The sequence below is a fragment of the Triticum aestivum genome, chromosome 5D (assembly GCF_018294505.1).
Source record: "Triticum aestivum cultivar Chinese Spring chromosome 5D, IWGSC CS RefSeq v2.1, whole genome shotgun sequence".
Lineage (NCBI taxonomy): Eukaryota > Viridiplantae > Streptophyta > Magnoliopsida > Poales > Poaceae > Triticum > Triticum aestivum.
Genome location: NC_057808.1, coordinates 496,750,057 through 496,774,124, shown reverse-complemented (window position 1 = coordinate 496,774,124; position 24,068 = coordinate 496,750,057). Strand labels below are relative to the sequence as shown.

The following is a 24,068-nucleotide window of genomic DNA, read 5'->3' as shown; positions in this document are numbered from 1 at the left end:
AAATTATTACAGATGTAACGCACTAGAGTTTCCCTTTGTATATTCACTGGCAATTTGTTGTTTCGTGGTACTCAAAGCGCTTTTTAATTTCACCATCTCCATCCACATCGTTTAGGGTTCTCTCTTTTCTTAATACTGGTGTTTCTTTCCAGGAGGCACTGAAAGAACCGATTCTAGGAACAACTCAAAAGTCATCGAGTTTTACCGCCCGAATAATTCAATGTTTTTGTGTATAAATAGTGAAATATATGTCTATGACCAGCATAACATCACATATGGTAGTTTGTGTGTGTGTATTCAGTCATATATGCAAGGTCTTGTTGAACTAAAAATTGATGTATTTGCCAATTTCATTTCATATTGTAACCAAACTGGGCAAATACATAAATCTCAAAAAATATTAAATAAACGTAAATAATACATATAGCACGGAAACAAGGTAAATACATAAAGCATGAAAAATATCATATACATGTGAATCATAAATATAGCATCGAGACAGGACAAATATATAAAGTTGTGAAAATATAAAATACAAGCGAGTCGTGGCTTATTTTAATTAGCAGCAACTCCACCACCAAGAGGACAACGCACACATCTACGTTTCCGCATGTCTGCGTGTACATAGCTTAATGCAAGGTCTTCATGGCATAGCTCACACATCAGACCAAGTGATCTTGAACACTCGAATCTCCTCCTTGAGCCCCAGCGCCTTCCACACGGCCGGTGACGTGTCTACGTCGTTGTATGGGCACGGTGGCTCGAAGTTGTGCTCGGCGTCGCAGCCGTACACCGAGTCACACTCATCGACGACCTTGGCCAGCACGGCACGCCCGTTCCCGTTGATGCGAATCATCTTGTTGCACCTGCGCTTGCCGTCCAGGCGCAGCCACCCCGTGGACAGCGCCACCACCAGCTTGGTGTCCTTGTGGAAGCGGTTGTCGCAGAACGATTTGTCGCCACCGTCTCCACCTCGTGCGAAGCTATTTAGAGTTAGGATCGCCGGCGTATCGGCCGACACCGTGGGTGAGCACCTGAATTGCGGGTAGCGGTGACCGTCTTTACAGCAGACCGAGCCGTGATCCCTGTTGCAGTCGCCGGATTTTCCATGCAGGAAGCCACTGATGTGGCACCTGCCGCGAAGATGTTTGGTCTATGAGGTAACGTTCGCGCTGCTGCCCACAGACACGGAGACACCATGGACGCGGAACTGTGACAGGAACATCACGAGAGCAAACATAGCTAATAGCTTCTTCAAGTTAGCCATGTCTGTGAGGTACTCACCTTGCTTCCAAATCTGCAATTTGTGCTTGTGCATTTGTGAGGATATATTGGTTGATCCATGTTCTTTATATAGGGCCCAAGCCCCAAGGAACAGCTAATTCAGTCTCATTTCTTCGGTTTTGTAACCCAGAGATGGTTGATGTTCTGCAACCTTCGGGCTTGTAACATTTGGGCGTGCAACATATACTTGTAAACAACCGTCTCTTCTTTCGTTTAGTGAATCAACTTTTGGCATGGAGCTTCCGTTCATAGTCAAGGTGGATACATGCGTGAACATCTGAGTGAATGACATGCACAGTGAAGTAGTGTAAGTAACTAGTTGAGACTATCTGTATCAAGAGTGTTGTACGTTTCCTACTTGTATTATATATAGGGATGGAAGCCGCCAAGATTAAGGTCTAGCTCGGTAACATCAGAATGACATAAAGATAGATTGAATTATTACAAATGTAACTCACTTGTGATTAATCTTGTATCCAATTTTTCTTGTAATTTTCTATTTGGTGTTACTCAAAGGGCTTTGTAATTCCAGCAGCTACCTTCCACGCCCTTCTCCATACCAGGTGTTTTTTTTGGAGGCACCGAAAGAATCGCTTTTGGAAAAACTCAGAAATCTCGGTATTTTACCGCCCATAGAATTCAGATGAAATTTTAATTCTATTTTATTGGGTATAAATATAAGTATGTTACCTGTAAATCATCAAATATGGTAGAGCATGCCCTGGTGGGAAATACCCTTTGGTTCGTGGGTGTATATACACCTCACATAGAAAATAATAATGATATTAATAAGTCACAAAAGTTAGGATTTTTTTTACAATATATTTGAATTTCTTTTGCACTAATTGAGTCTCTTTCTTTGGATTTGCAACCAACAGATGGTTGGTGTTCTGCAACATTCGGGCCTATAACAATTGGGCGTGCAACAAATATTTTTAAACAGCCGCCTTCTTTGTTTGGCTGAATGGAATTTTGGCATGGAGCTTCCACTAATAGTCATTTGTGAATAACCGAGTGAATGAAATTCACGGGAAAGTAGTGCAACTAACTAACTAGTTTATACTATCCGTATGAGCGACATAGGTTTCCAGATTTCTTATATTATATATGGGATGGAATCCACCAAGATTAAGGTGTAGCTCGGCAACATCAAAGTAATACACCACCGGATTAAATTATTACAGATGTAATGCACTAGAGTTTCCCTTTGTATATTCACTGGCAATTTGTAATTTCGTGGTACTCAAAGCGCTTTTTAATTTCACCATCTCCATCCACATCGGTTTGGGTTCTCTTTTTTCTTAATACTGGTGTTTCTTTCCAAGAGGCGTTGAAAGAACCGATTCTAGGAACAACTCAAAAATCATCGAGTTTTACCGCCCGAAGAATTCAATGTTTTTGTGTATAAATAGTGAAATATATGTCTATGTTTTAGTGAATGAACTTTTGGCATGGAGCTTCCATTAATAGTCGAGGTGGATACATGCGTGAAGATCCGAGTGAATGACATGCACAGTGAAGTAGTGTAAGTAACTAGTTGAGACTATCTATATCAAGAGTGATGTACGTCAGAATGACATAAAGATAGATTGAATTGTTACAAATGTAACTCACTTGTGATTAACCTTGTATCCAATTTTTCTTGTAATTTTCTATTTGGTGTTACTCAAAGGGCTTTGTAATTCTAGCAGCTACCTTTCACACCCTTCTCCATACCAGGTGTTTTCTTGGGAGGCACCGAAAGAATCGGTTTTTGGAAAAACTCAGAAATCTCGGTATTTTACCGCCCATAGAATTCAAATGAATTTTGAATTCTCTTTTATTGGGTATAAATATAAGTATGTTACCTGTAAATCATCAAATATGGTAGAGCATGCCCTGGTGGGAAATACCCTTTAGTTCGTGGGTTTATATACACCTCACATAGAAAATAATAATGATATTAATAAGTCACAAAAGTTTGGATATTTTTACAATATATTTGAATTTCTTTTGCACTAATTGAGTCTCTTTCTTTGGTTTTGCAACCAACCGATGGTTGGTGTTCTGCAACCTTCGGGCTTATAACAATTGGGCGTGCAACAAATATTTTTAAACAATCGCCTTCTTTGTTTCACTGAATGGAATTTTGGCATGGAGCTTCCACTAATAGTCATTTGTGAATAACCGAGTGAATGAAATTCACGGGAAAGTAGTGCAACTAACTAACTAGTTTATACTATCCGTATGATGTGACACCCCAAAATTTTGGCCTTGTTTTATCTATTAAAATGTTGCCAGGAAATAAAACTTTTCCATTTGTCAAGATTTACCCTTTTGTTATTATGGATTTTTACTTCAAGTAGAAAAAATCTCAAAGAGTGGATGTTGAACTTGAATACTCTCTATGATGAAACAATTATTTATCAGTGGATTCAAATGTTGCAAGATTTATTTTCTCAGAGTTTTATTCTTTTAAAATGATTTCTTTTGCATTTGGAGCCTGTTTTGCACTGCAACCACTTGACAAATGCATTTAAAATTTCCACCAAAATTTGGGGATGACATGTGATGTTCCCACATCACTTTTATGCAAAAATACCTTTTGGCCATTGGGGATTTTGAGCTCTACACCAACTTTTCCAATCTGGTCCAGTAGGCACTTTTGCACTACAACCCATTTAAATATTTCTTTAAAAATTCATCCAAGTGTTTGGAGATGTCAGTCGATGCATACAATTCATCTTCAAGCAAAAACCCAGTGATGTTCTTTGAAAAATTTGAGTGGATCAACCTCTTTTGCATTCTGGCCCAATTTGGTGATTTGTACTGCAACCATATTTTTCCTTGCTCTAGTAACCCTGAGCTTTTTCCTACTTGTAGCCCTCCCTTCAAAACCCTTAAGTCCAGGAGAGTGGACTCATTAGAGGTTTTTAAGTGCATGCTTTAAACCCTTTTTCTTTCTGTCCAAAACTGGAGTTTTGCAAAACTTGCACTAACAAGTTTCTTGTTTTGCCCAAGTGATCTTACCACCATCTCCTGCATCTAAAGAGACCCTGATCTGGAGACTTTGGCCACTCCATGAGTTGCCTAAGTGCTTTTGGCATTCTGTCGAACACCTGGTGTGCACAGTCTGTTTTGGCATGAGTTCTTTGTTTGCACTGTGATCTTGCTCCAATGACCCAACAACCTTGTCCACTGAGCTCCTAGCCACCCCTACCCTTGTTCTGTTCTTTGCCAGCCTCACCCAAGCTCTCAAGAGCGCGCTGGCATTGCATCGAACACCTGCCGTGCGTGCTCTGGGCGCGCCCAGAGCGCACGTTTTGCACGCGCGCGCACTGAGCCGACACGCCGCACTGCCGCACTCGACGCGACCCGTCCCTGGCCCCTACTGCATCGCTGAACCGCGCACTAGCCCGCTCCCTGCTCCACGGCATCTCTGGCGCCCTGCAGCGCCGCTGGCAGCGCCCTTGGCGGCACGCCGGCGTCGGCAGCGGCCTCTGCCATGTTCGGCACCGCCCAAACCACACCAGCGCGCCAGCTGCCCCTGGGAATAGCTCGATCTTATCCCAAAGCTCGTCGGAACGCGTTCGTCGCCGCCACGACGCCCTGCAGCTACAGAAACGGCTGTCGCCGACGATCTTATCTTCTGCCGCCACGGAGCCAGCCTTGTCACGCTATAAAAGGGGACCCCGAGCCCCTCCGAGCACTCAGGCGACATCAGACCCTCCTCGTAGAGCTCCCCTAGCAGTAGATTGACCGGAGAGGACCGTCTTCACCAACTCCGGCCAGTTCGGCCGCCGCCAAACTCCGGTGCGATACGTCGCAGCCAGCCACCCTTTCGCCCAACCAACGCCACCAGTAGTTTCCTCTAGTCCATGCGGAGCTGCCCAACTACCCAAGCTCGATCAGGGATCACCGGAGCCCAAAGATCACTTCGCCACTGTAGCCCCCTCCGCCGCGGAGCTCGCCGCCGGCGACTCCTCCCACCTTCGACGGCCCAGCGACCACCTAGGGGACTGCCTCGGTCTGGCCGTTCCATCCCCGCCCTTGGATGCCCGTGAGGCGCTGCCGTTCGTCGACGGCGATCGCCGGAGCCCCGCCCCCGTCGGGCAGAAGAGAGGAGAAGGAGGGAAGAACGGTCAAACCTGACCAGTGGCCCCTCTGGACTCACTGTCAGTGACCCGCGCGACCATCCACTCTCTGTTTAAGTGAAGGCGCATAACTCCCGAGTGCGTCTCCTCTGCTGTGAAAGCGTATTTCTTCTGAATCGTTTTCTTTTCTGGTTTTATTTAAAAAACAGAGTTTGACCAGACTTTGACCAGCTATAACTTTTAAAATAGAGCTCCAAATGAGTTGATTCTTTTTCCTACCTCTCTCAAATTTCATCTAGTTTATTTTAAGATTTATTTCAAAAATATTTGAGACAACTTTTGGTACTGTGTTTGAAATATTTGTTATTTGTATATTTTGCAAAATAGGATTTTGGAGGAAAGGGAAAGCTTCCAAAAAGTGCATCCTTTGCATACTCTTGAAGGCAAGCATTTCTGAACTCTGGCATAATATTTTGTTGTGGTGTTCTGATACGATCACAACACCTTTTGACTTGGAGTATGCGTTAGCATTATGTATCGGTATAGTCTCGTACATGAGCACACTTTGGAGTTGTTTTGTGATCAGAGATGGATACACTAGTGACTTGGATCATCCTCGTAAGCTCCTCATGCATACTGGAAGGAAGCCGGGAGAGTCGTGGTCTTGGGTAGACACGAGCTTGTCCCTAGTCCCTCGTCGAGACGAGTATGTCCGGTCTGGCATGGTGAGGGTTGAGGAGTGGTGATTCATTTCACAAGTGGTAATATTGTTGGAGGATACTTGGACCACCTGTGTCGGTCGTAGATCGAGTCTTGATCAGTAGCTTCCCTATTTGTTGGTATCACCACTTGCCCCGGTCGCAGACGGGGTATGGTTCAGTAGGTTGTCAACCCCTTACCAAAGCACACACCGTACAGAGAGGCCATGGTGGAAGATACCGGGTGCATCCGGTAGGCAGGACACCTGGTCCGGGGGCATGGGTGTTTCCGGTTGGGACCGAGAGGGCGGCACCCCCTTAGAGCACGCGAATAGAAATTTGATCCCATGCTACGTCGAGGTTGTAGCCTCAACACTTAGAGTTTTGCTTGGCAGGTGTCGTGGGTGATTCCAGACACCGGTGAGTTAAGCTGGTGTGTGCAGGTCAGGCGTGTTTTCAATTAAAAGACCGTAGACGGAATTAGTCCCGATGGACTAAGTAAACCCGTCACTCGTGGGAAAATGGTAATCCCTCTGCAGAGGATATATCCTGTTGGATAGTCATGTTCTTGAGTAAGGACCACAGTCTGAGTTGAATGTAGCAACGGTATTCGGATGGAGAACGATTTAACTAGAACTCAGTGACGGTTTTCGGATGGAGACACGGCTAACTGGATCATAGTAACGGTTTTCGGATGGAGATACGGCTTGATTAGACTAGATTATCGGTTTTCGGATGGAGAAACGACTGAACTAAATATTGTTTATGATTATGGCGCATATGGATTGTGATCTTTATTATTTTGGACTAACCATTTATATTATGTATTTTTATTGAGTATCCCTGGGATGGTTCTACCTCCTGGATATTCACCGTGATTATTCTCTTATAAGCCCTTTCTGTGGTGTCGCTCAGACGCCCGACTGCGGCATGCTTGTTGTTCATTTATCTTTTATAAGCCCTTTATGTGGTGTCGCCCCGACGCCCGACTGCGGCATTATTATCCTTGCAGTTTCCTCTCGAGGAGTCATTCAGACCCTCGTTTGGCACCAGTATTACTATTCTTGCAGTTTCCTCTCGAGGAGTCATTCAGACCCTCGTTTGGCACCCAGTACTTTACTTTGGATTATTTTTTAACCACATGTGTGCATCTTGGATTTTCGTATATTTCGTGACAGACGTGTGATCACATAGTAATCCGGGGCGTGATTGATATATTATATCCGTGTTCTTAATGTTTGCGAGTACATTCAAACGTACTCACTGGCTTGTCCCTGGCTATTTTCTTGGCCAGATTCCTTGCTTGGAGATAAGCATCGCGGTGACAACCTCGGAACCTACGTGTTGACGTTTGCAGCCTCGCGAAGATAGGAGTTATCCTGGTCAGCTGTTCTTGTGGGAAATGGACTCCCATAGACGCAGATGTATCCAACCGCTTCCGCCCTCAACCATTAGAAACCAAGTGTTGTACTCCCAGGCCTAATGGTCTTGTACTACATATTTTTGTACCTCGCTTGGAATTCTTGTATCAAGTTGGTGCCTCATCAGCTAACAGTAATCCTGGGGCTGGTGGGCACAGGGCCGTTTTTCTGGGAAATTATATCCCGAAAACCCGGTCGTGACAGACTTGGTATCAGAGCCAGGCTGACCATTGCCTAATCCTATCTTAGCCAGGTCAATAAACTTAGGTTAACCAAACCACCAGACCTTAACCTAGTCCCGGCCAAGCTTCTCGCGTAAGATAGCCCCACAGTGACCCGACGCCCTTTTCGGCGGACGGTGCCCAACCTATCAGCCTAGCCCGTCGATCACGCGCCAGTGACCGACACCCAACCAGTCTCTATCGCAAGCGTGTGGAGTAAGACTCCGTCCCCTTTCCCTATAAAAAGGACATGCTAGCCTCAAACACAACACAGCACAGCCTTTTCCCCCAAACCAAGCCACGATGCCTGGCCCCATTGTTCACAATGAGACCACAGCGACCAACCTTGGAGGTTTTGTGACCGTGCTCGCAAACCTCACCCGCCGTGCCTATGCGTTAGAGGAGCCTCCTGAGTATGTTGTGTACCAGGGACCCATGTACGGTGAGAGCTGTCAGTACTGGGCCACTGTGCACATCTACGGTAGGGGTCTGTCGCGAGAATGCCCCTACAGGTTCACTGGAAGGACAACTTCCTTTGAGCCACAAGCCATCCAACTGGCAGCCCGAGAAGCTATAGTTCAACTCCGGCACTTGTCGCCCAGAGTTAACTGTCGCTCGTTCTACTACTACCCCTGTCGTGACGGGTATGGTAGGCCGCCCCAGGTTGCCAACGGAGATCACGAGACAGATCCTGCGCTATTGCATCTGGTGCGCTATGTAAGCGCACTAGAGCAACTGTTCGATCAGGTCACCCTCGATCTGATCGCAGCTCGTGGAGAGCTGGTTCGCCGAGCCCCGGCGAGAAGAGACACGGAGCCCGACACCGACAACCCAGTCGTGCTGTTCGGACACCCGATCGATCCCTTGAGGTCTGCGCCGGCCATCAGCCAAAGTGCTTTGGTGACCCCAGAAGCGCTTCGTCGCCTTTTGGGAACCCATTCCAACGGGATTGTGGCCAACAACCCCCGCGATGGTCATCACCATTTCCCCGACCCTGCAGCCCCTCAGCCTCAGCCAGCAAATCCCGACGGTGAGAACCGTGGAGAAGCATCGGCGTCCGCAAGGCCAGCCCACTTAGACATTAACGTAGTAGACTAAGTCGCTCGAGTTGTATCGAGCCTTAGTTTTCCTACGCTTTGTAATGATGTGGTCTTGTATCGCTTTTATTTCATGCCGTCTGCTTGAGCGCCCTTATTGTTGGAGTGGTAGCTGTGCATGTGTACGTTAGCGTACAGTTGCATTCTTAAGTTTCGGGCGCAGCCACCTAGACCAACCCCGACAGCACCCACAGTAATGCGTCACATTTATGTGATATGTATATCGGTGGTTTTGACCCGAGTACAGGATCGGCAGCCAGTTACCCTTCACCCCGATAGATAACCCAGCCCCGGTGCTATATAAAGGCCACTTCGTGACCTTGCCGAGCACCCCTCACCCTTGTGCGCAGCACTCACAGCCATTCCTTGCCATGTTGACCCCCAGTATTTATCTGAGAACCCCAGACGCAACCCCGGGCAGTTTTGTCAAATTATTGTGGGACTTTACCTGCAGTACCATGAGTGCCACCCGTCCACCCCAGTACGAGTTGCTCAAATCAAGGATCACACCTTCCACCTCGAAATATTGGGCAGTGGTGCACATCCCTCCCGCGTACCCAAACCAAGACCCAACGGAAGTTTCCTTCGTGGGGAAATCCATGCCGACTCCGCATATGGCTATAGAAGCTGCCGCATACGAGGCGCTCACTCGTCTTCGATTCGCAGTGCCCTATGCCAGCGAGCGAGGATACTATTATTTTCCGAGTCGTGCAGCACCCGGAGAAGTTGCATCTTTTCCCGGTGGGCGCATTGAGAGAGATCCAGTACTGGCCAACCTTGCCCAGTACGTTATCGCCCAGGAGCATTTAACTCAGCGGGTAATGGGTTATCTCCAGAGCCTCGCTGATTTAAATCCTTGGATCGCTATTGGCAGACCACTGAGGCCTGACCAAGAAGGGCGCATTCATCGGCTGGTCAACCCGCTTCCCCCGATAGAAGAGGAGTGTGCCCCAGTGCCAGAGGCATTTTCTCAGGACCCTGTCTTTTTGCCGTTCACCTTGTAAGTGCCTCCGATGTATTTATTGTCCCAGTACTTGTATTTGTGTGTTGCAGCGTGTTCGAAAATTTTTGTGCGACGGATCCGATTTTCGTTAGTTCATGTTTTGTGAGCAGTTTTACTGCTGTTAGTTAGGTTTTAATTATTTCTTCTCTCGCAACATGTTTTCGAGGATGATTTCTTTCCCCGAGTCACTGCTGCGTATATATTTTCACGACATAGATTTTTATTCGCGCAACATCGTATCAGCAAACTCTCAGCCGCCACCACTCGACCTCGAGCACTATTACAAATCCTTGAGCACATTTTTGCGCCTGTCTAACCACACTCGAGGACACCACAGTCTCAGTAAGAGAGATTTGTGAGTGTTCATTCGAGCGCGAGCTGCCCCAGCACTCCGACAGCAGTCAGCCCCGATGCAGCGCCTAATCCACGTGATCGCCGCCACCGCGAAGAGCTAACAGTCGAGCGGCAGCATCATGACGATCATCCAGGATCATCACGCACAGGAGCACAGAGAACCCCAGCAGCACCGCCAAACCTCCACACACCAGGACCACATACCAGTCCGGCATTGCCTCCGCCATTAGAGCCTCGGCTCGAGCTCCTGCCAGCAGCTATGGAGGAGAAGGAAGGAGAAGTAGAAGCGAGGCCAGGTGTGAGGAAGAAGAGAGGAGCACCGCGAGCGTTTTATAGCCCGAGATCGGTGTACTGTGGGCGAGGTCCACCAGCGCCACTCGTCGCTCGACCGCCGGTGTTCGGAGGCGAGTCCGCGAGCAGTGCCGACAGCGCCCTGGCCCGCGAGGTGAGTGCACGCTGCACCGGCAGCAAGCACGCCGCGCACTACCACGGTACGGCCTCGATGCCCTACGAGATAGGAATCGCCGGTGGAGGAAGCGCGGGAGAGCGCGCGGAGGAGAAGAGAGAGCCAGAGGTAGGAGAAGAGGCCGACAGTGGGCCCTGGGTCCACTTGTCAGCCAAAGAGAGCACTGTGCTCTCGGGTGCGACCAGCGTATTTTAGTAATTTAGAATTTATTCTAAATTACTGTATCTGCGTAGAAATATCTCGTTTTCTTTAACCGTGGATTTTTGTGACACCCAAGTTTTTATTTGGATTTTTTAAAGATTTTTATTTGACTTGAGGGGAGTGATTTAAATTTTTCTTCAAGAGAACTCTCACTCTCAAATATTTTCTTTATGGCAAAAGTTTTATTTGGATTCAACCAAGATCTGTCTTTGGTCTTGGAGGTTCTTGCTTTTCACTTGGACTCAAGACAAAATATTTTCACTTGGGAAATGACTTTTGAAAATCTCCTTGAAATTTGCACTATGGCTTTTGGAAATCCTTTGCCACTTTCAACAATTCCTTCTTGCCATGGCCCTAGTGCAAATCCCTCTCCCTAACCCTTCCCTCACCTTTGGATCATGTTTTACACCTAATCCAGCAAGTTGAACCTCCCCATGTATCTATTTCCATTTAAATCTTATTCAAACAAATTTCTGCCTTCTCTTCTAGCACTTGGAGATTTGCAAAGGAACTCCACTTTCTGTCTTGATTTTTGCCCCCAAACCTTTTTCCCCTCCTAGTCCTTTGAACCCTCAACCAAGAACCATGAAGATCCACTGGTCTTCAGTTCAAAATTTTCAAACTACACCTGCTGCAAGTTTGGACCAGATTTGTCAAATTTGGTGAAATTCATTCAAAACCTTCTCCAAAAATTCCAAGTAAAATCAGGCAGCCTCTGGGTGCATTGAGTGGTCACCTCACCAAGTTACAGCTCCAGAAAAATTTATCTCATTGCAAAATCCTTCTGTCGAACACCTGCAGTGCACTGTCTATGTCAAGTTCAGAAAATTCAGAGATCAGTCAGTGGCTTGCTGTCGTTTTCTTCAGAGAAGGACGTCGATCTCGCCAGTACCACCGCGTCGCCTTGCTCCTCGTCCCCGCCCTCTTGTTCCTGCACCGCACGAACGCCTGGCGCCTTGCGGGCGTCGGCGACGAGCAGCAGAAGGTGCGCCGCCCCGTGACCGACGCCGGCGGCGGCTTTGCGGACGCCAGCGGGAGACACGGCGCCGACGACGCCACCCAGCGCCGCCCAAACCACCGGAGCTCGCCGCGTGGCCTTCCACTCCCCCGAACGCGCTGCCGCTCTCGTCGTGAACCGCAGGGCGCGGAGCGCGCTCTCTGCCGCCGTTGAGCCCGTGCGGTCACCTCACCGTGGACCGACGCCATTACGCCAAGACCGACCCCGTTTAGCTGTGAAACGACTCCAGTAACCTCCACTGATGCTGCCTGGCCACTCAAACCACCTGCCAATCCACTGCTCCGCCGTAATCGCTCGCCGGAGATTCTCCGTTCACGGCCACCCCGTCGATCTGCCTATAAATAGAGGCCCCGAGCTTCAACTCGAGCACCCACCATCCCTGCACTCCCCCTAGAGCAAGCCTAGCCACTGGTAGAGCCCCGAGGAGGTCTCCTTCCTCGACTCCGGCCGCCGCGACCCGCCACGGGATCCAGCCCGATTCGCCCCCGTGTGCGCTCCTCCGCCTCCATTCTCTTGCCAGTAGCTTCACCTTGCATCCCTCGTTCTGACCCGCGCCTCAATTCGTAGTTTGCAGCCCTCCACCGGAGTTCCCCATCCTCACCCGAGCCGCCGTCCGCCGGAGATAGTGTCGCCGTCGACGTGGTGCTCCCCGTTGGACGAGTCCACCACCCACCGACGCGGAAGAAGACGCTGAAGCTCTTGGTACCCTCCGTTTCTCCTAACTCGCCGTGGTTCGACGCCGGCGTCCACCGCAGTCTTCGGGCGCCGGCGAGCTTTTTAAACCTGACAGGTGGACCCCGCCTGTCAGCCTCTATTCTATTCTCCTTCGAACCGTTTTCTGTTGGCGCCTTCGGGCAAATACGTTTTCTCCTTTGCGCTTGCGCATTCCCAACCGAAGCGTTTTCTGTTTTCTCAGTTAAAACCCTGGAACTTTTCTGTTTCATTACAGATAAGTCCCTGGACAGAAACCTTTATAACTTTTTAATAAAAAGGAATTTTTGAGTGATTCTTTTTCTGACAATCTTCAAATTTTGTCTAGTTTTTTATGGGATTTATTTGAAAATTATTTGGAAAAGTTTCTGTGCAAGTGTTGGTTTTCACGTTAGTACCCGTTTCGTGATTGCCGTAGGTTCCGGAAGAGGTGAAGGAGCCGCGAACTTCGCCGAGCTAGACTCCGACTTCTCCGAACCAGGCAAGCATGTTTTGAACATTTGATATGACAGGTGTTTTACATGTTCACGTGAGAGTTTGTGCGTGGCATATGAGTGTCGGTAAATACCTCGTTGCTTGTAAGGCAACGACCCGGTTGTTCCAAAGTCGCGATGATCTCTGATGAGAGATGGCCTAATCATGTGGTGACATGAAGGGCAGCAAGGTGGTACTGTTGTAGCATACCAGCCTTGCGTCATCCGACTTTCTCCGACGTTAACGTGGTTGGAGCCACGTTATCGTTCTTTTCCCGCATGTTCCAAAGTTGCGATGATCTCTGATGAGAGATGGCCTAATCATGTGGTGACATGAAGGGCAGCAAGGTGGTACTGTTGTAGCATACCAGCCTTGCGTCATCCGACTTTCTCCGACGTTAACGTGGTTGGAGCCACGTTACCGTTCTTTCCCCTTTCCGTGCTACCACATGTCTCATTGCCAGGATGCGGTTTAGTAAGTTGGTAACCTCTTTCCGTGTACACACCAAACAGAGAGGCCGGGATGATGGTACCTTGGCCCAGGATTAAAGCCAGTCATCCGGTCAGGGGGCATGGGTGTTTCCGGTTGGGACCGAGAGGGGGGGCACCCCCTTAGAGCGCGCGTATAGAAATTTGATCCCATGCTACGCGAGGTTGTAGCCTCCCCGTCTCAAGGTTTTTCTTGAATGTTGCCGAGGGTGATCCCTGGCTTCGGATGGTTGAATTGGGTGTGTACTGGTTAGACGTGTTTCTTCCAAAACACCGTAGACGGAACTAGTCCCCGTGACTACTGAAATCCGTTGGCTGTGGTTAAGTACAAACTCTGCAGAGTCAATTCTTTCCAAATCATCGTATCCATGATCAAGTAGTGTAAACATTATATCCATATCTATCCGTGTGAAAAACTTGTCCCCGGTGAACAAGCTCAAGTGGTAAATCCAGTTTTATTGTTATTCCTGTGGATGGACTAACTTTATATTTGTCGCATGCTTGTGATAATTTATGTTCCCGAACGATTGTATTATTGAGCTGTGATATAAGCCCTTTATGTGACGTCGCGCAGACGTCCGACTGTGGCGTGTACTTGTTTCTTACTTTAAATATAAGCCCTTTATGTGATGTCGCACAGACGTCCGACTGTGGCATGCACTGTCTTTATTTTCTGTTGCAAGCCCTTTATGTGGTGTCGCCTCGACGCCCGACTGTGGCATTATTATTCCGCATTTTCCGCTCGAGGAGTCTTTCAGACACTCGTTTGGCACCCGCATTATTATTCCGCATTTTCCGCTCGAGGAGTCTTTCAGACACTCGTTTGGCACCGTATTATTATTCCGCATTTTCCGCTCGAGGAGTCTTTCAGACACTCGTTTGGCACCGTATTATTATTCCGCATTTTCCGCTCGAGGAGTCTTTCAGACACTCGTTTGGCACCTGTATTATTATTCCGCATTTTCCGCTCGAGGAGTCTTTCAGACACTCGTTTGGCACCAGTATTACTATTCTGCAGTTTCCGCTCGAGGCGTCATTCAGACCCTCGCTTGGCACCCAGTATTTATTATCTCTATGTCTGATCGCACTGGTTAACTTGTTCATGTGCTTCATGTTTACATTTGTTATACCTTATGTCCGAACTGTCTTGCGAGTACTTTCATAGTACTCACCTGGCTTGTTGATTTGGCCAGATGTTGACGAAGGCGATCTCTTGGATGAAGAGTTTGATAGCGCGTCCGATGCCTAGAGGAGTCCCAGTCAGTCCTGCGCGATCCCGGATATTGGTCACTTGTATTGTATACGCTTCCGCCACCCGCAATAAGTCTTCTCGAGCCTCACTCCGACGCTCGAAGAGTTGTAGTCTTCTGGAATCATATCACTCGCTTCGCGATGATATTTCCACCACCGTTATTATCGTGAGTTAGTAGTTTGCCACCCTATCCGCCGTCTTGTTTTAGCGGCGTGCATGTAATAAATTGTTGGGCAGTCTCTGCTCAACCTTGTATTATATTTAGTACTCCTGGTATTTTTCTTCTGTGACCAAGATATTGTCTACCAGTGAGAAGGAATTCTTCCTCGCTGGTCCGTAAAAGGGATTGGTCTCTCAATAATTATTTTATTGAAAAACCGGTCGTGACAAGCTTGGTATCAGAGCCAGGCTGACTGTAGGAAGCCACTAGGTGCGATCGCTAATCGGTTATTAGCGTCTTTTGTGCTTTTTCAGCATTTTGCAATTGTAGCTATTTTCTGTTGGTCATCATAAATTTATGACATGACTACTCAGAATTTTTGCCTACTTTTGTAGATGGCTGGCAGCAGCTGTGAGAATCGAGTGTTCACCAACGTGCCCGAGGGGTTTGTCAAGCTCCTCGTCTCCATCACCAAGCTCGCGATCGGGCCAGCAGCTCGCCCGGAGTTCACACTCTACCAGCACAAGCTCAGTGACGACGTGTCTATGCACCAAGCTGTGGTGCAGTTCAAGGGAGGACGTTCTGCTGCTCGCCACTTCCGTTTTGTGGGAAGGGCCATGCCTACGGAGAGGCATGCCATGCAGATGGCTGCCCGTGAGGCGATAGCTCGCCTTCGGGACATCCTTCCTACGATGAAGACTCGTCGCTACCGCTACCTCCCATGCCATGTGCCTTACACCAGCCACTATGCGTTTGCCTGCCATCGGGGAGAACGAGATGAAGCCATCGAGATGGTTGTGGAGTATCTCAAGGCTCTGGAGGAGTCTTTCGACAACCTCGTAGATGATCTTGTGGCTGCCCGCATGGACTTAGTCCGGGGCGGTCCTGCCAGCAGGAAGGAGCTTCTCAACACGGCGCCGCCCCTGACATTCGTCTCGTCTTCAGCCTCTTATGCACCGGCCATTTTGGCCACTGCTCGCCGTCTGCCTACCACTGAGGAGTTCGACCGAGTCATCGCTCCTACTCCAGTCAGAGCCGCACCACCTGCCGCACACGCTCTACCACCAGTCGCCCCCGCACCATCACCGCAGCGCAGCGTCACGCGCCAGGAGCCAGCTAGAGAGGAGGTGGAGGTTGACTCTCCTGGACCGCTGAGCCTTGCCATCGGCAAGGGGAAGGAGATCTTCACCATCTCCGACTGAGAGCACCGAGTAGCCGCGTGTTATGTCTGCCTGTATGATGTGCTGTTTTATCCTGTACGCTAGTTTGTATTGGTGTGTTTGCTGCCTTCCGGAGTAGTACGCTAGTTTTTAATAACATGTCAGGATTGTATACGCGCATCCTGAGTGCTGTATCACGTGTTTGCTTTTCGCATGTAAGATTTATGTTAAGCACTTCTCCTCCATAAAAATCATTTGTGTTTCTTTGAAAACCTTGAAGCCTTTTGATTATTGCCTTTGCGAGATTTTTCTTGTGCTACACAGTTTTTCTCATGGGTTTTGCAAATAATACCCCAGACTGGAAAAATGTCTCACCCGTGGACTTGCTCCATGCCCAATCAGCCAGAAGAGGTTTACGGGACACAGACCAGCAACAATTTCACTCAGGGTTAGTCCAGCCAACAAGACAGCGAAGCAGCACTGTCTCAAGTATGCCGTCTCTTCGAGCAAAGCCAGCAACAGCACCAAGAGATGATGAACCATGTCATCAATATGGGAAACCACCGTGAACCCTATCAACCACATTCCAAGTTATCCGAGTTACAGAAGACTCGCCCCTCAACTTTTGCTCACACCGATAGGCCGCTGGAAGCCGATGATTGGCTTCGTGAGATTGAAAGGAAACTGATTATTGCTCAGTGCTCAGATCATGAGAAGGTGCTTTATGCACCACACTACCTTACTGGAGCAGCCGCAGCATGGTGGGAAAACTTCCTACACATGCATCCCAGGGAACACAACATCACCTGGGAAGAGTTCAAGGAAGGCTTCCGTGGGGCACACATCCCCAGAAGCATCCTAAAGATCAAGAAGAGAGAGTTCGATGACCTGAAGCAAAGAGGCATGTCAGTGACAGAGTACAATGGTCAGTTCACCCAGCTGTCTCGTTATGCCTACGACGAGCACATGACAGAAAGCAAGAAGATGGAAAAATTCCTGGACGGCCTGGCACCAGCACTGAGATGCCAACTGATTGTGCACACCTTTCCGGATTTTAAGACGCTGGTGGACAAGGCCATCACCTTGGAGAATGAGCGCCGTAGTCTGGAAGATATCCGTAAGCGGAAGAGGGACAAGACGACTCTTGCCCGCAGCAACCGAGGCAAGACTGAGGTCCCAAGGACAGACGCAAGGAGATCCACGACTACTGAGCCAAGGCCCGTCGGACAGTTTCATGCCAGGGACAAGGAGTTCACATACCGTCCAGGGGTCACCTGCTATGCTTGTGGTCAACAAGGGCATTATGCTAAACAGTGCCCGAAGCCAAGAGACTCGGCACCCAAGCCGAACAATGGTGGAAACAATCCAGCCCCCAAGCGCAACAACTTCAACCCCAGCAACAACCACAGGAAGGGTCACCTGAACCATGTGACCAGGGAAGAAGCGCAGAATGCCCCAGACATCGTGCTCGGTACGTTCCCTGTCAACACAGTACCTGCCACGGTTTTGTTTGATTCTGGAGCTTCCCATTCGTTCGTTTCGAAGAGTTTTGTTTCGCAACACGGTTTTCCGATACTTCCCTTGGAAAAATCTATGATCATCAAGTCCCCCGGAAATAAGCAAATCGCTCAAGGTTACTGCCAAGGAGTGGTCATTGAGTTCGAAGGACTACAATTCCACGCGAATCTCATCGTGTTGGAAAGTAAAGGACTGGATGTCATTTTAGGGATGGACTGGTTGACCACCAACAAAGGATTCATCGACTGTTTCAATCGGACAGTGATTCTCACTCACCATCACGGCAAGACTATAAGAGTTTCCGCTCAAGAAAGGCCACGATCACAGAAACCAAAACTGAACAAAATGGACATTGCAGAACTGAGAAAAGTTCCAGTGGTATGCGAGTTTCCTGATGTGTTCCCTGAAGAACTACCAGGCATGCCACCAGACCGAGAGATCGAATTCAGCATTGAACTAGCACCTGGCACCGCTCCCATCTATAAGAAGCCGTATAGAATGGCACCCTCAGAATTGGTGGAGTTGAAGAAGCAGATAAAGGAATTGTTGGACAAAGGATTTATTCGAGCCAGCTCCTCACCTTGGGGTTCGCCTGTGTTGTTCGCCAAAAAGAAAGATGGGACACTGAGGCTGTGCATAGACTATCGAGCCCTCAATATGGTCACCATCAAAAACAAATATCCGATGCCACGAATAAATGATTTGTTTGACCAGCTCGCACAGGCCAAGGTATTCTCAAAAATTGATTTGAGATCGGGATATCACCAATTGAAGGTACGGACGGAAGATATCCCCAAGACAGCTTTCACTTCCAGATATGGGTTATACGAGTTCACAGTGATGCCTTTTGGACTAACGAACGCCCCCGCATATTTCGTCCACCTCATGAACAAAGTGTTCATGAAATTCATGGACAAATTTGTGGTGGTATTCATTGACGACATTCTGGTTTACTCAACGACACCAGAAGAGCATGCTGAGCACCTCAGAATTGTTTTGGGAGAATTGAGGAAACATCAGTTGTACGCCAAATTTAGCAAGTGCGAATTTTGGCTAAGACAAGTTGGCTTCTTGGGCCATATACTGAACCAAGAATGCATGGCCGTAGACCCAGAAAAAGTCAAGGCCATACTGGACTGGAAGCCACCTGCCAATGTTACTGATGTGCGGAGTTTCCTTGGAATGGCCGGATATTACAGAAGATTTATTGAAGGTTTCTCCACTGTGGCGAAACCTATGACACAGTTACTCAAGAAGGACAAGAAATTTGTATGGACGGGAGCATGCGAGCAGAGCTTCCAAGAACTCAAGAAAAAGTTGACAACCGCACCGGTCTTAACTGTGCCAGACATACACAAGAGCTTTGAGGCGTATTGTGACGCATCCCGGAAAGGACTCGGATGCGTACTAATGCAGGATGGCAAGGTTGTCGCATATGCCTCCAGGCAGCTGCGAAAACATGAGGAAAATTACCCAACACATGACTTGGAGCTAGCAGCAGTCATACATGCACTCAAGGAGTGGAGGCACTTTCTGTTGGGAAATCACTGTGAAATATATACGGACCATAAGAGCCTCAAATATATTTTCACACAGCCAGAGCTGAATTTACGCCAACGACGCTGGTTGGAACTGGTCAAAGACTATGACGTCGGCATTCACTACCACCCAGGGAAAGCAAATGTAGTGGCCGATGCCCTTAGTCGAAACCCCAGCCCGGACAATGACGGTCCGCAAAACTTGAGGCCTGAGTTTCAGCGAGAGTTCGCTAGGCTCAACATGATGTTAGTCTCTGAGGGCACCGTATCGAACCTGGAGATACAACCCACCCTGGTGGAACAAATTAAGAAGGCTCAACAGGGACATCCCAGCATCGAAGGCATAAAGAAGAAAATGAATCTTCGTAAGACTTCCGAGTTCGTCACCGACAGTGAAGGAACATTATGGTACCGAGACAGACTTTGCGTGCCTAACATTGAGGAACTCAAGCAACAGATCTTGACGGAAAGCCACACCGCTCCATACTCGATTCATCCTGGAGGAACCAAAATGTACAAGGACATTCAGGAAAGATTTTGGTGGCATGGTATGAAAAGATATATAGCCACATTCATTGCTTGTTGCGATTCATGTCAGCGCATCAAGGCCGAGCATCAAAAGCCAGCAGGGCTACTCCAGCCAAACAAGATACCGGAGTGGAAGTGGGATGAAATAGGAATGGATTTCATCGTCGGATTACCCCGATCACAACGTGGGAATGACGCCATATGGGTCATCACAGACCGACTAACCAAAGTTGCTCATTTCATTCCTCTGAAGACTACCTACTCCACACAAAGGCTGGCAAAGCTTTATCTCTCTCATATAGTTTGCTTGCACGGAGTCCCAAAGACTATAATATCAGACCGAGGCACCCAATTTGTCTCCAAATTTTGGGATCACCTACAACAAGCTCTGGGCACGCAACTAGCCTTCAGTACAGCATACCACCCTCAGACTGATGGACAAACGGAACGTGTGAACTAAATCCTAGAGGATATGCTAAGAGCCTGTGTGCTCACCTATGGATCCAGATGGGAAGAGAGTTTGCCGTATGCCGAATTTGCTTACAACAACAGTTACCAAGCCAGCTTGCAAATGGCACCCTTTGAAGCATTGTACGGACGGAGGTGTCGTACCCCACTGAATTGGTCAGAAACAGGTGACAGCCGTATCTTCGGCCCAGACATGCTTAAAGAGGCCGAGGAGAAAGTTAAACAAATCCGGGACAGACTCAAGACAGCACAGAGCCGCCAAAAGAGCTACTATGATCAGAAGCACCGTGAGGTCAGCTTTGAACCCGGTGATTCCGTATACCTCCGAGTATCTCCTATGAGGGGTCTACAACGGTTCAAAATTAAGGGGAAGCTAGCCCCAAGATTTATTGGACCATTTTGTGTAAAGGCACGAAGAGGCACGGTAGCCTACCAACTAGACCTCCCCAAGGAGCTGTCAGACGTCCATGACGTGTTCCACGTCTCACAGTTAAGAAAATGTGTGAGCAACCCAGAAAAGCATGTACCTCATGAGGACATTGATATGCAACCAGATCTCACCTACAGAGAAAGGCCAGTAAAGATTTTAGAAGAGTCTGAACGGAGGACCCGTCAGAAAACGACAAAGTTTTTCAGGGTTCAGTGGAGCAACCACACTGAGGATGAAGCTACATGGGAAAGGGAAGATTTCCTTCGGGCAGAGTATCCATATCTATTTGAGGATCAGCAGAAATCTCGAGGACGAGATTTTTCCTAAGGGGGTAGGTGTTGTGACACCCAAGTTTTTATTTGGATTTTTTCAAAGATTTTATTTGACTTGAGGGGAGTGATTTAAATTTTTCTTCAAGAGAACTCTCACTCTCAAATATTTTTCTTTATGGCAAAAGTTTTATTTGGATTCAACCAAGATCTGTCTTTGGTCTTGGAGGTTCTTGCTTTTCACTTGGACTCAAGACAAAATATTTTCACTTGGGAAATGACTTTTGAAAATCTCCTTGAAATTTGCACTATGGCTTTTGGAAAATCCTTTGCCACTTTCAACAATTCCTTCTTGCCATGGCCTTAGTGCAAATCCCCTCTCCTAACCCTTTCCTCACCTTTGGATCATGTTTGGCATCAAATCCAGCAAGTTGAACCTCCCCATGTATCTATTTCCATTTAAATCTTATTCAAACAAATTTCTGCCTTCTCTTCTAGCACTTGGAGATTTACAAAGGAACTCCACTTTCTGTCTTGATTTTTGCCACCAAACCTTTTTCCCCTCCTAGTCCTTTGAACCCTCAACCAAGAACCATGAAGATCCACTGGTCTTCAGTTCAAAATTTTCAAACTACACCTGCTGCAAGTTTGGACCAGATTTGTCAAATTTGGTGAAATTCATTCAAAACCTTCTCCAAAAATTCCAAGTAAAATCAGGCAGCCTCTGGGTGCATTGAGTGGTCACCTCACCAAGTTACAGCTCCAGAAAAATTCATCTCATTGCAAAATCTTTCTGTCGAACACCTGCAGTGCACTGTCTATGTCAAGTTCAGAAAGTTCAGAGATCACTGCAGTGGCCTGCTGTCGTTTTCTTCAGAGAAGGACGTCGATCTCGCCAGTACCACCGCGTCGCCTTGCTCCTCGTCCCCGCCCTCTTGTTCCTGCACCGCACGAACGCCTGGCGCCTTGCGGGCGTCGGCGACGAGCAGCAGAAGGTGCGCCGCCCCGTGACCGACGCCGGCGGCGGCTTTGCGGACGCCAGCGGGAGACACGGCGCCGACGACGCCACCCAGCGCCGCCCAAACCACCGGAGCTCGCCGCGTGGCCTTCCACTCCCCCGAACGCGCTGCCGCTCTCGTCGTGAACCGCAGGGCGCGGAGCGCGCTCTCTGCCGCCGTTGAGCCCGTGCGGTCACCTCACCGTGGACCGACGCCATTACGCCAAGACCGACCCCGTTTAGCTGTGAAACGACTCCAGTAACCTCCACTGATGCTGCCTGGCCACTCAAACCTCCTGCCAATCCACTGCTCCGCCGTAATCGCTCGCCGGAGATTCTCCGTTCACGGCCACCCCGTCGATCTGCCTATAAATAGAGGCCCCGAGCTTCAACTCGAGCACCCACCATCCCTGCACTCCCCCTAGAGCAAGCCTAGCCACTGGTAGAGCCCCGAGGAGGTCTCCTTCCTCGACTCCGGCCGCCGCGACCCGCCACGGGATCCAGCCCGATTCGCCCCCGTGTGTGCTCCTCCGCCTCCATTCTCTTGCCAGTAGCTTCACCTTGCATCCCTCGTTCTGACCCGCGCCTCAATTCGTAGTTTGCAGCCCTCCACCGGAGTTCCCCATCCTCACCCGAGCCGCCGTCCGCCGGAGATAGTGTCGCCGTCGACGTGGTGCTCCCCGTTGGACGAGTCCACCACCCACCGACGCGGAAGAAGACGCTGAAGCTCTTGGTACCCTCCGTTTCTCCTAACTCGCCGTGGTTCGACGCCGGCGTCCACCGCAGTCTTCGGGCGCCGGCGAGCTTTTTAAACCTGACAGGTGGACCCCGCCTGTCAGCCTCTATTCTATTCTCCTTCGAACCGTTTTCTGTTGGCGCCTTCGGGCAAATACGTTTTCTCCTTTGCGCTTGCGCATTCCCAACCGAAGCGTTTTCTGTTTTCTCAGTTAAAACCCTGGAACTTTTCTGTTTCATTACAGATAAGTCCCTGGACAGAAACCTTTATAACTTTTTAATAAAAAGGAATTTTTGAGTGATTCTTTTTCTGACAATCTTCAAATTTTGTCTAGTTTTTTATGGGATTTATTTGAAAATTATTTGGAAAAGTTTCTGTGCAAGTGTTGGTTTTCACGTTAGTACCCGTTTCGTGATTGCCGTAGGTTCCGGAAGAGGTGAAGGAGCCGCGAACTTCGCCGAGCTAGACTCCGACTTCTCCGAACCAGGCAAGCATGTTTTGAACATTTGATATGACAGGTGTTTTGCATGTTCGCGTGAAAGTTTGTGCGTGGCATATGAGTGTCGGTAAATACCTCGTTGCTTGTAAGGCAACGACCCGGTTGTTCCAAAGTCGCGATGATCTCTGATGAGAGATGGCCTAATCATGTGGTGACATGAAGGGCAGCAAGGTGGTACTGTTGTAGCATACCAGCCTTGCGTCATCCGACTTTCTCCGACGTTAACGTGGTTGGAGCCACGTTATCGTTCCTTTCCCGCATGTTCCAAAGTTGCGATGATCTCTGATGAGAGATGGCCTAATCATGTGGTGACATGAAGGGCAGCAAGGTGGTACTGTTGTAGCATACCAGCCTTGCGTCATCCGACTTTCTCCGACGTTAACGTGGTTGGAGCCACGTTACCGTTCTTTCCCCTTTCCGTGCTACCACATGTCTCATTGCCAGGATGCGGTTTAGTAAGTTGGTAACCTCTTTCCGTGTACACACCAAACAGAGAGGCCGGGATGATGGTACCTTGGCCCAGGATTAAAGCCAGTCATCCGGTCAGGGGGCATGGGTGTTTCCGGTTGGGACCGAGAGGGGGGGCACCCCCTTAGAGCGCGCGTATAGAAATTTGATCCCATGCTACGCGAGGTTGTAGCCTCCCCGTCTCAAGGTTTTTCTTGAATGTTGCCGAGGGTGATCCCTGGCTTCGGATGGTTGAATTGGGTGTGTACTGGTTAGACGTGTTTCTTCCAAAACACCGTAGACGGAACTAGTCCCCGTGACTACTGAAATCCGTTGGCTGTGGTTAAGTACAAACTCTGCAGAGTCAATTCTTTCCAAATCATCGTATCCATGATCAAGTAGTGTAAACATTATATCCATATCTATCCGTGTGAAAAACTTGTCCCCGGTGAACAAGCTCAAGTGGTAAATCCAGTTTTATTGTTATTCCTGTGGATGGACTAACTTTATATTTGTCGCATGCTTGTGATAATTTATGTTCCCGAACGATTGTATTA

At 48.6% G+C, this 24,068-nt stretch overlaps 1 protein-coding gene across 1 annotated transcript; it reads right to left on the bottom strand.

The window, feature by feature from the left end:
* Positions 1-655: 655 nt before the first annotated feature.
* LOC123125716 (putative ripening-related protein 4) lies at positions 656-1,267 on the bottom strand. The gene is made up of 2 exons (XM_044546184.1): positions 1,188-1,267; positions 656-1,133 (listed from the first exon to the last, which is right to left on the bottom strand). The coding sequence occupies exons 1-2, from the start codon at positions 1,265-1,267 to the stop codon at positions 656-658; spliced, it is 558 nt and encodes a 185-aa protein (XP_044402119.1).
* Between the last annotated feature and the right edge of the window lie 22,801 nt (positions 1,268-24,068).

Bases quoted from the DNA above. Each gene is read 5' to 3' on its own strand.
- LOC123125716 (XM_044546184.1), bottom strand. From the start codon at position 1,267: ATGGCTAACTTGAAGAAGCTATTAGCTATGTTTGCTCTCGTGATGTTC. The intron at 1,134-1,187 runs GTCTGTGGGCAG...TCTTCGCGGCAG, and splicing joins CGCGTCCATGGTGTCTCCGT to GTGCCACATCAGTGGCTTCC.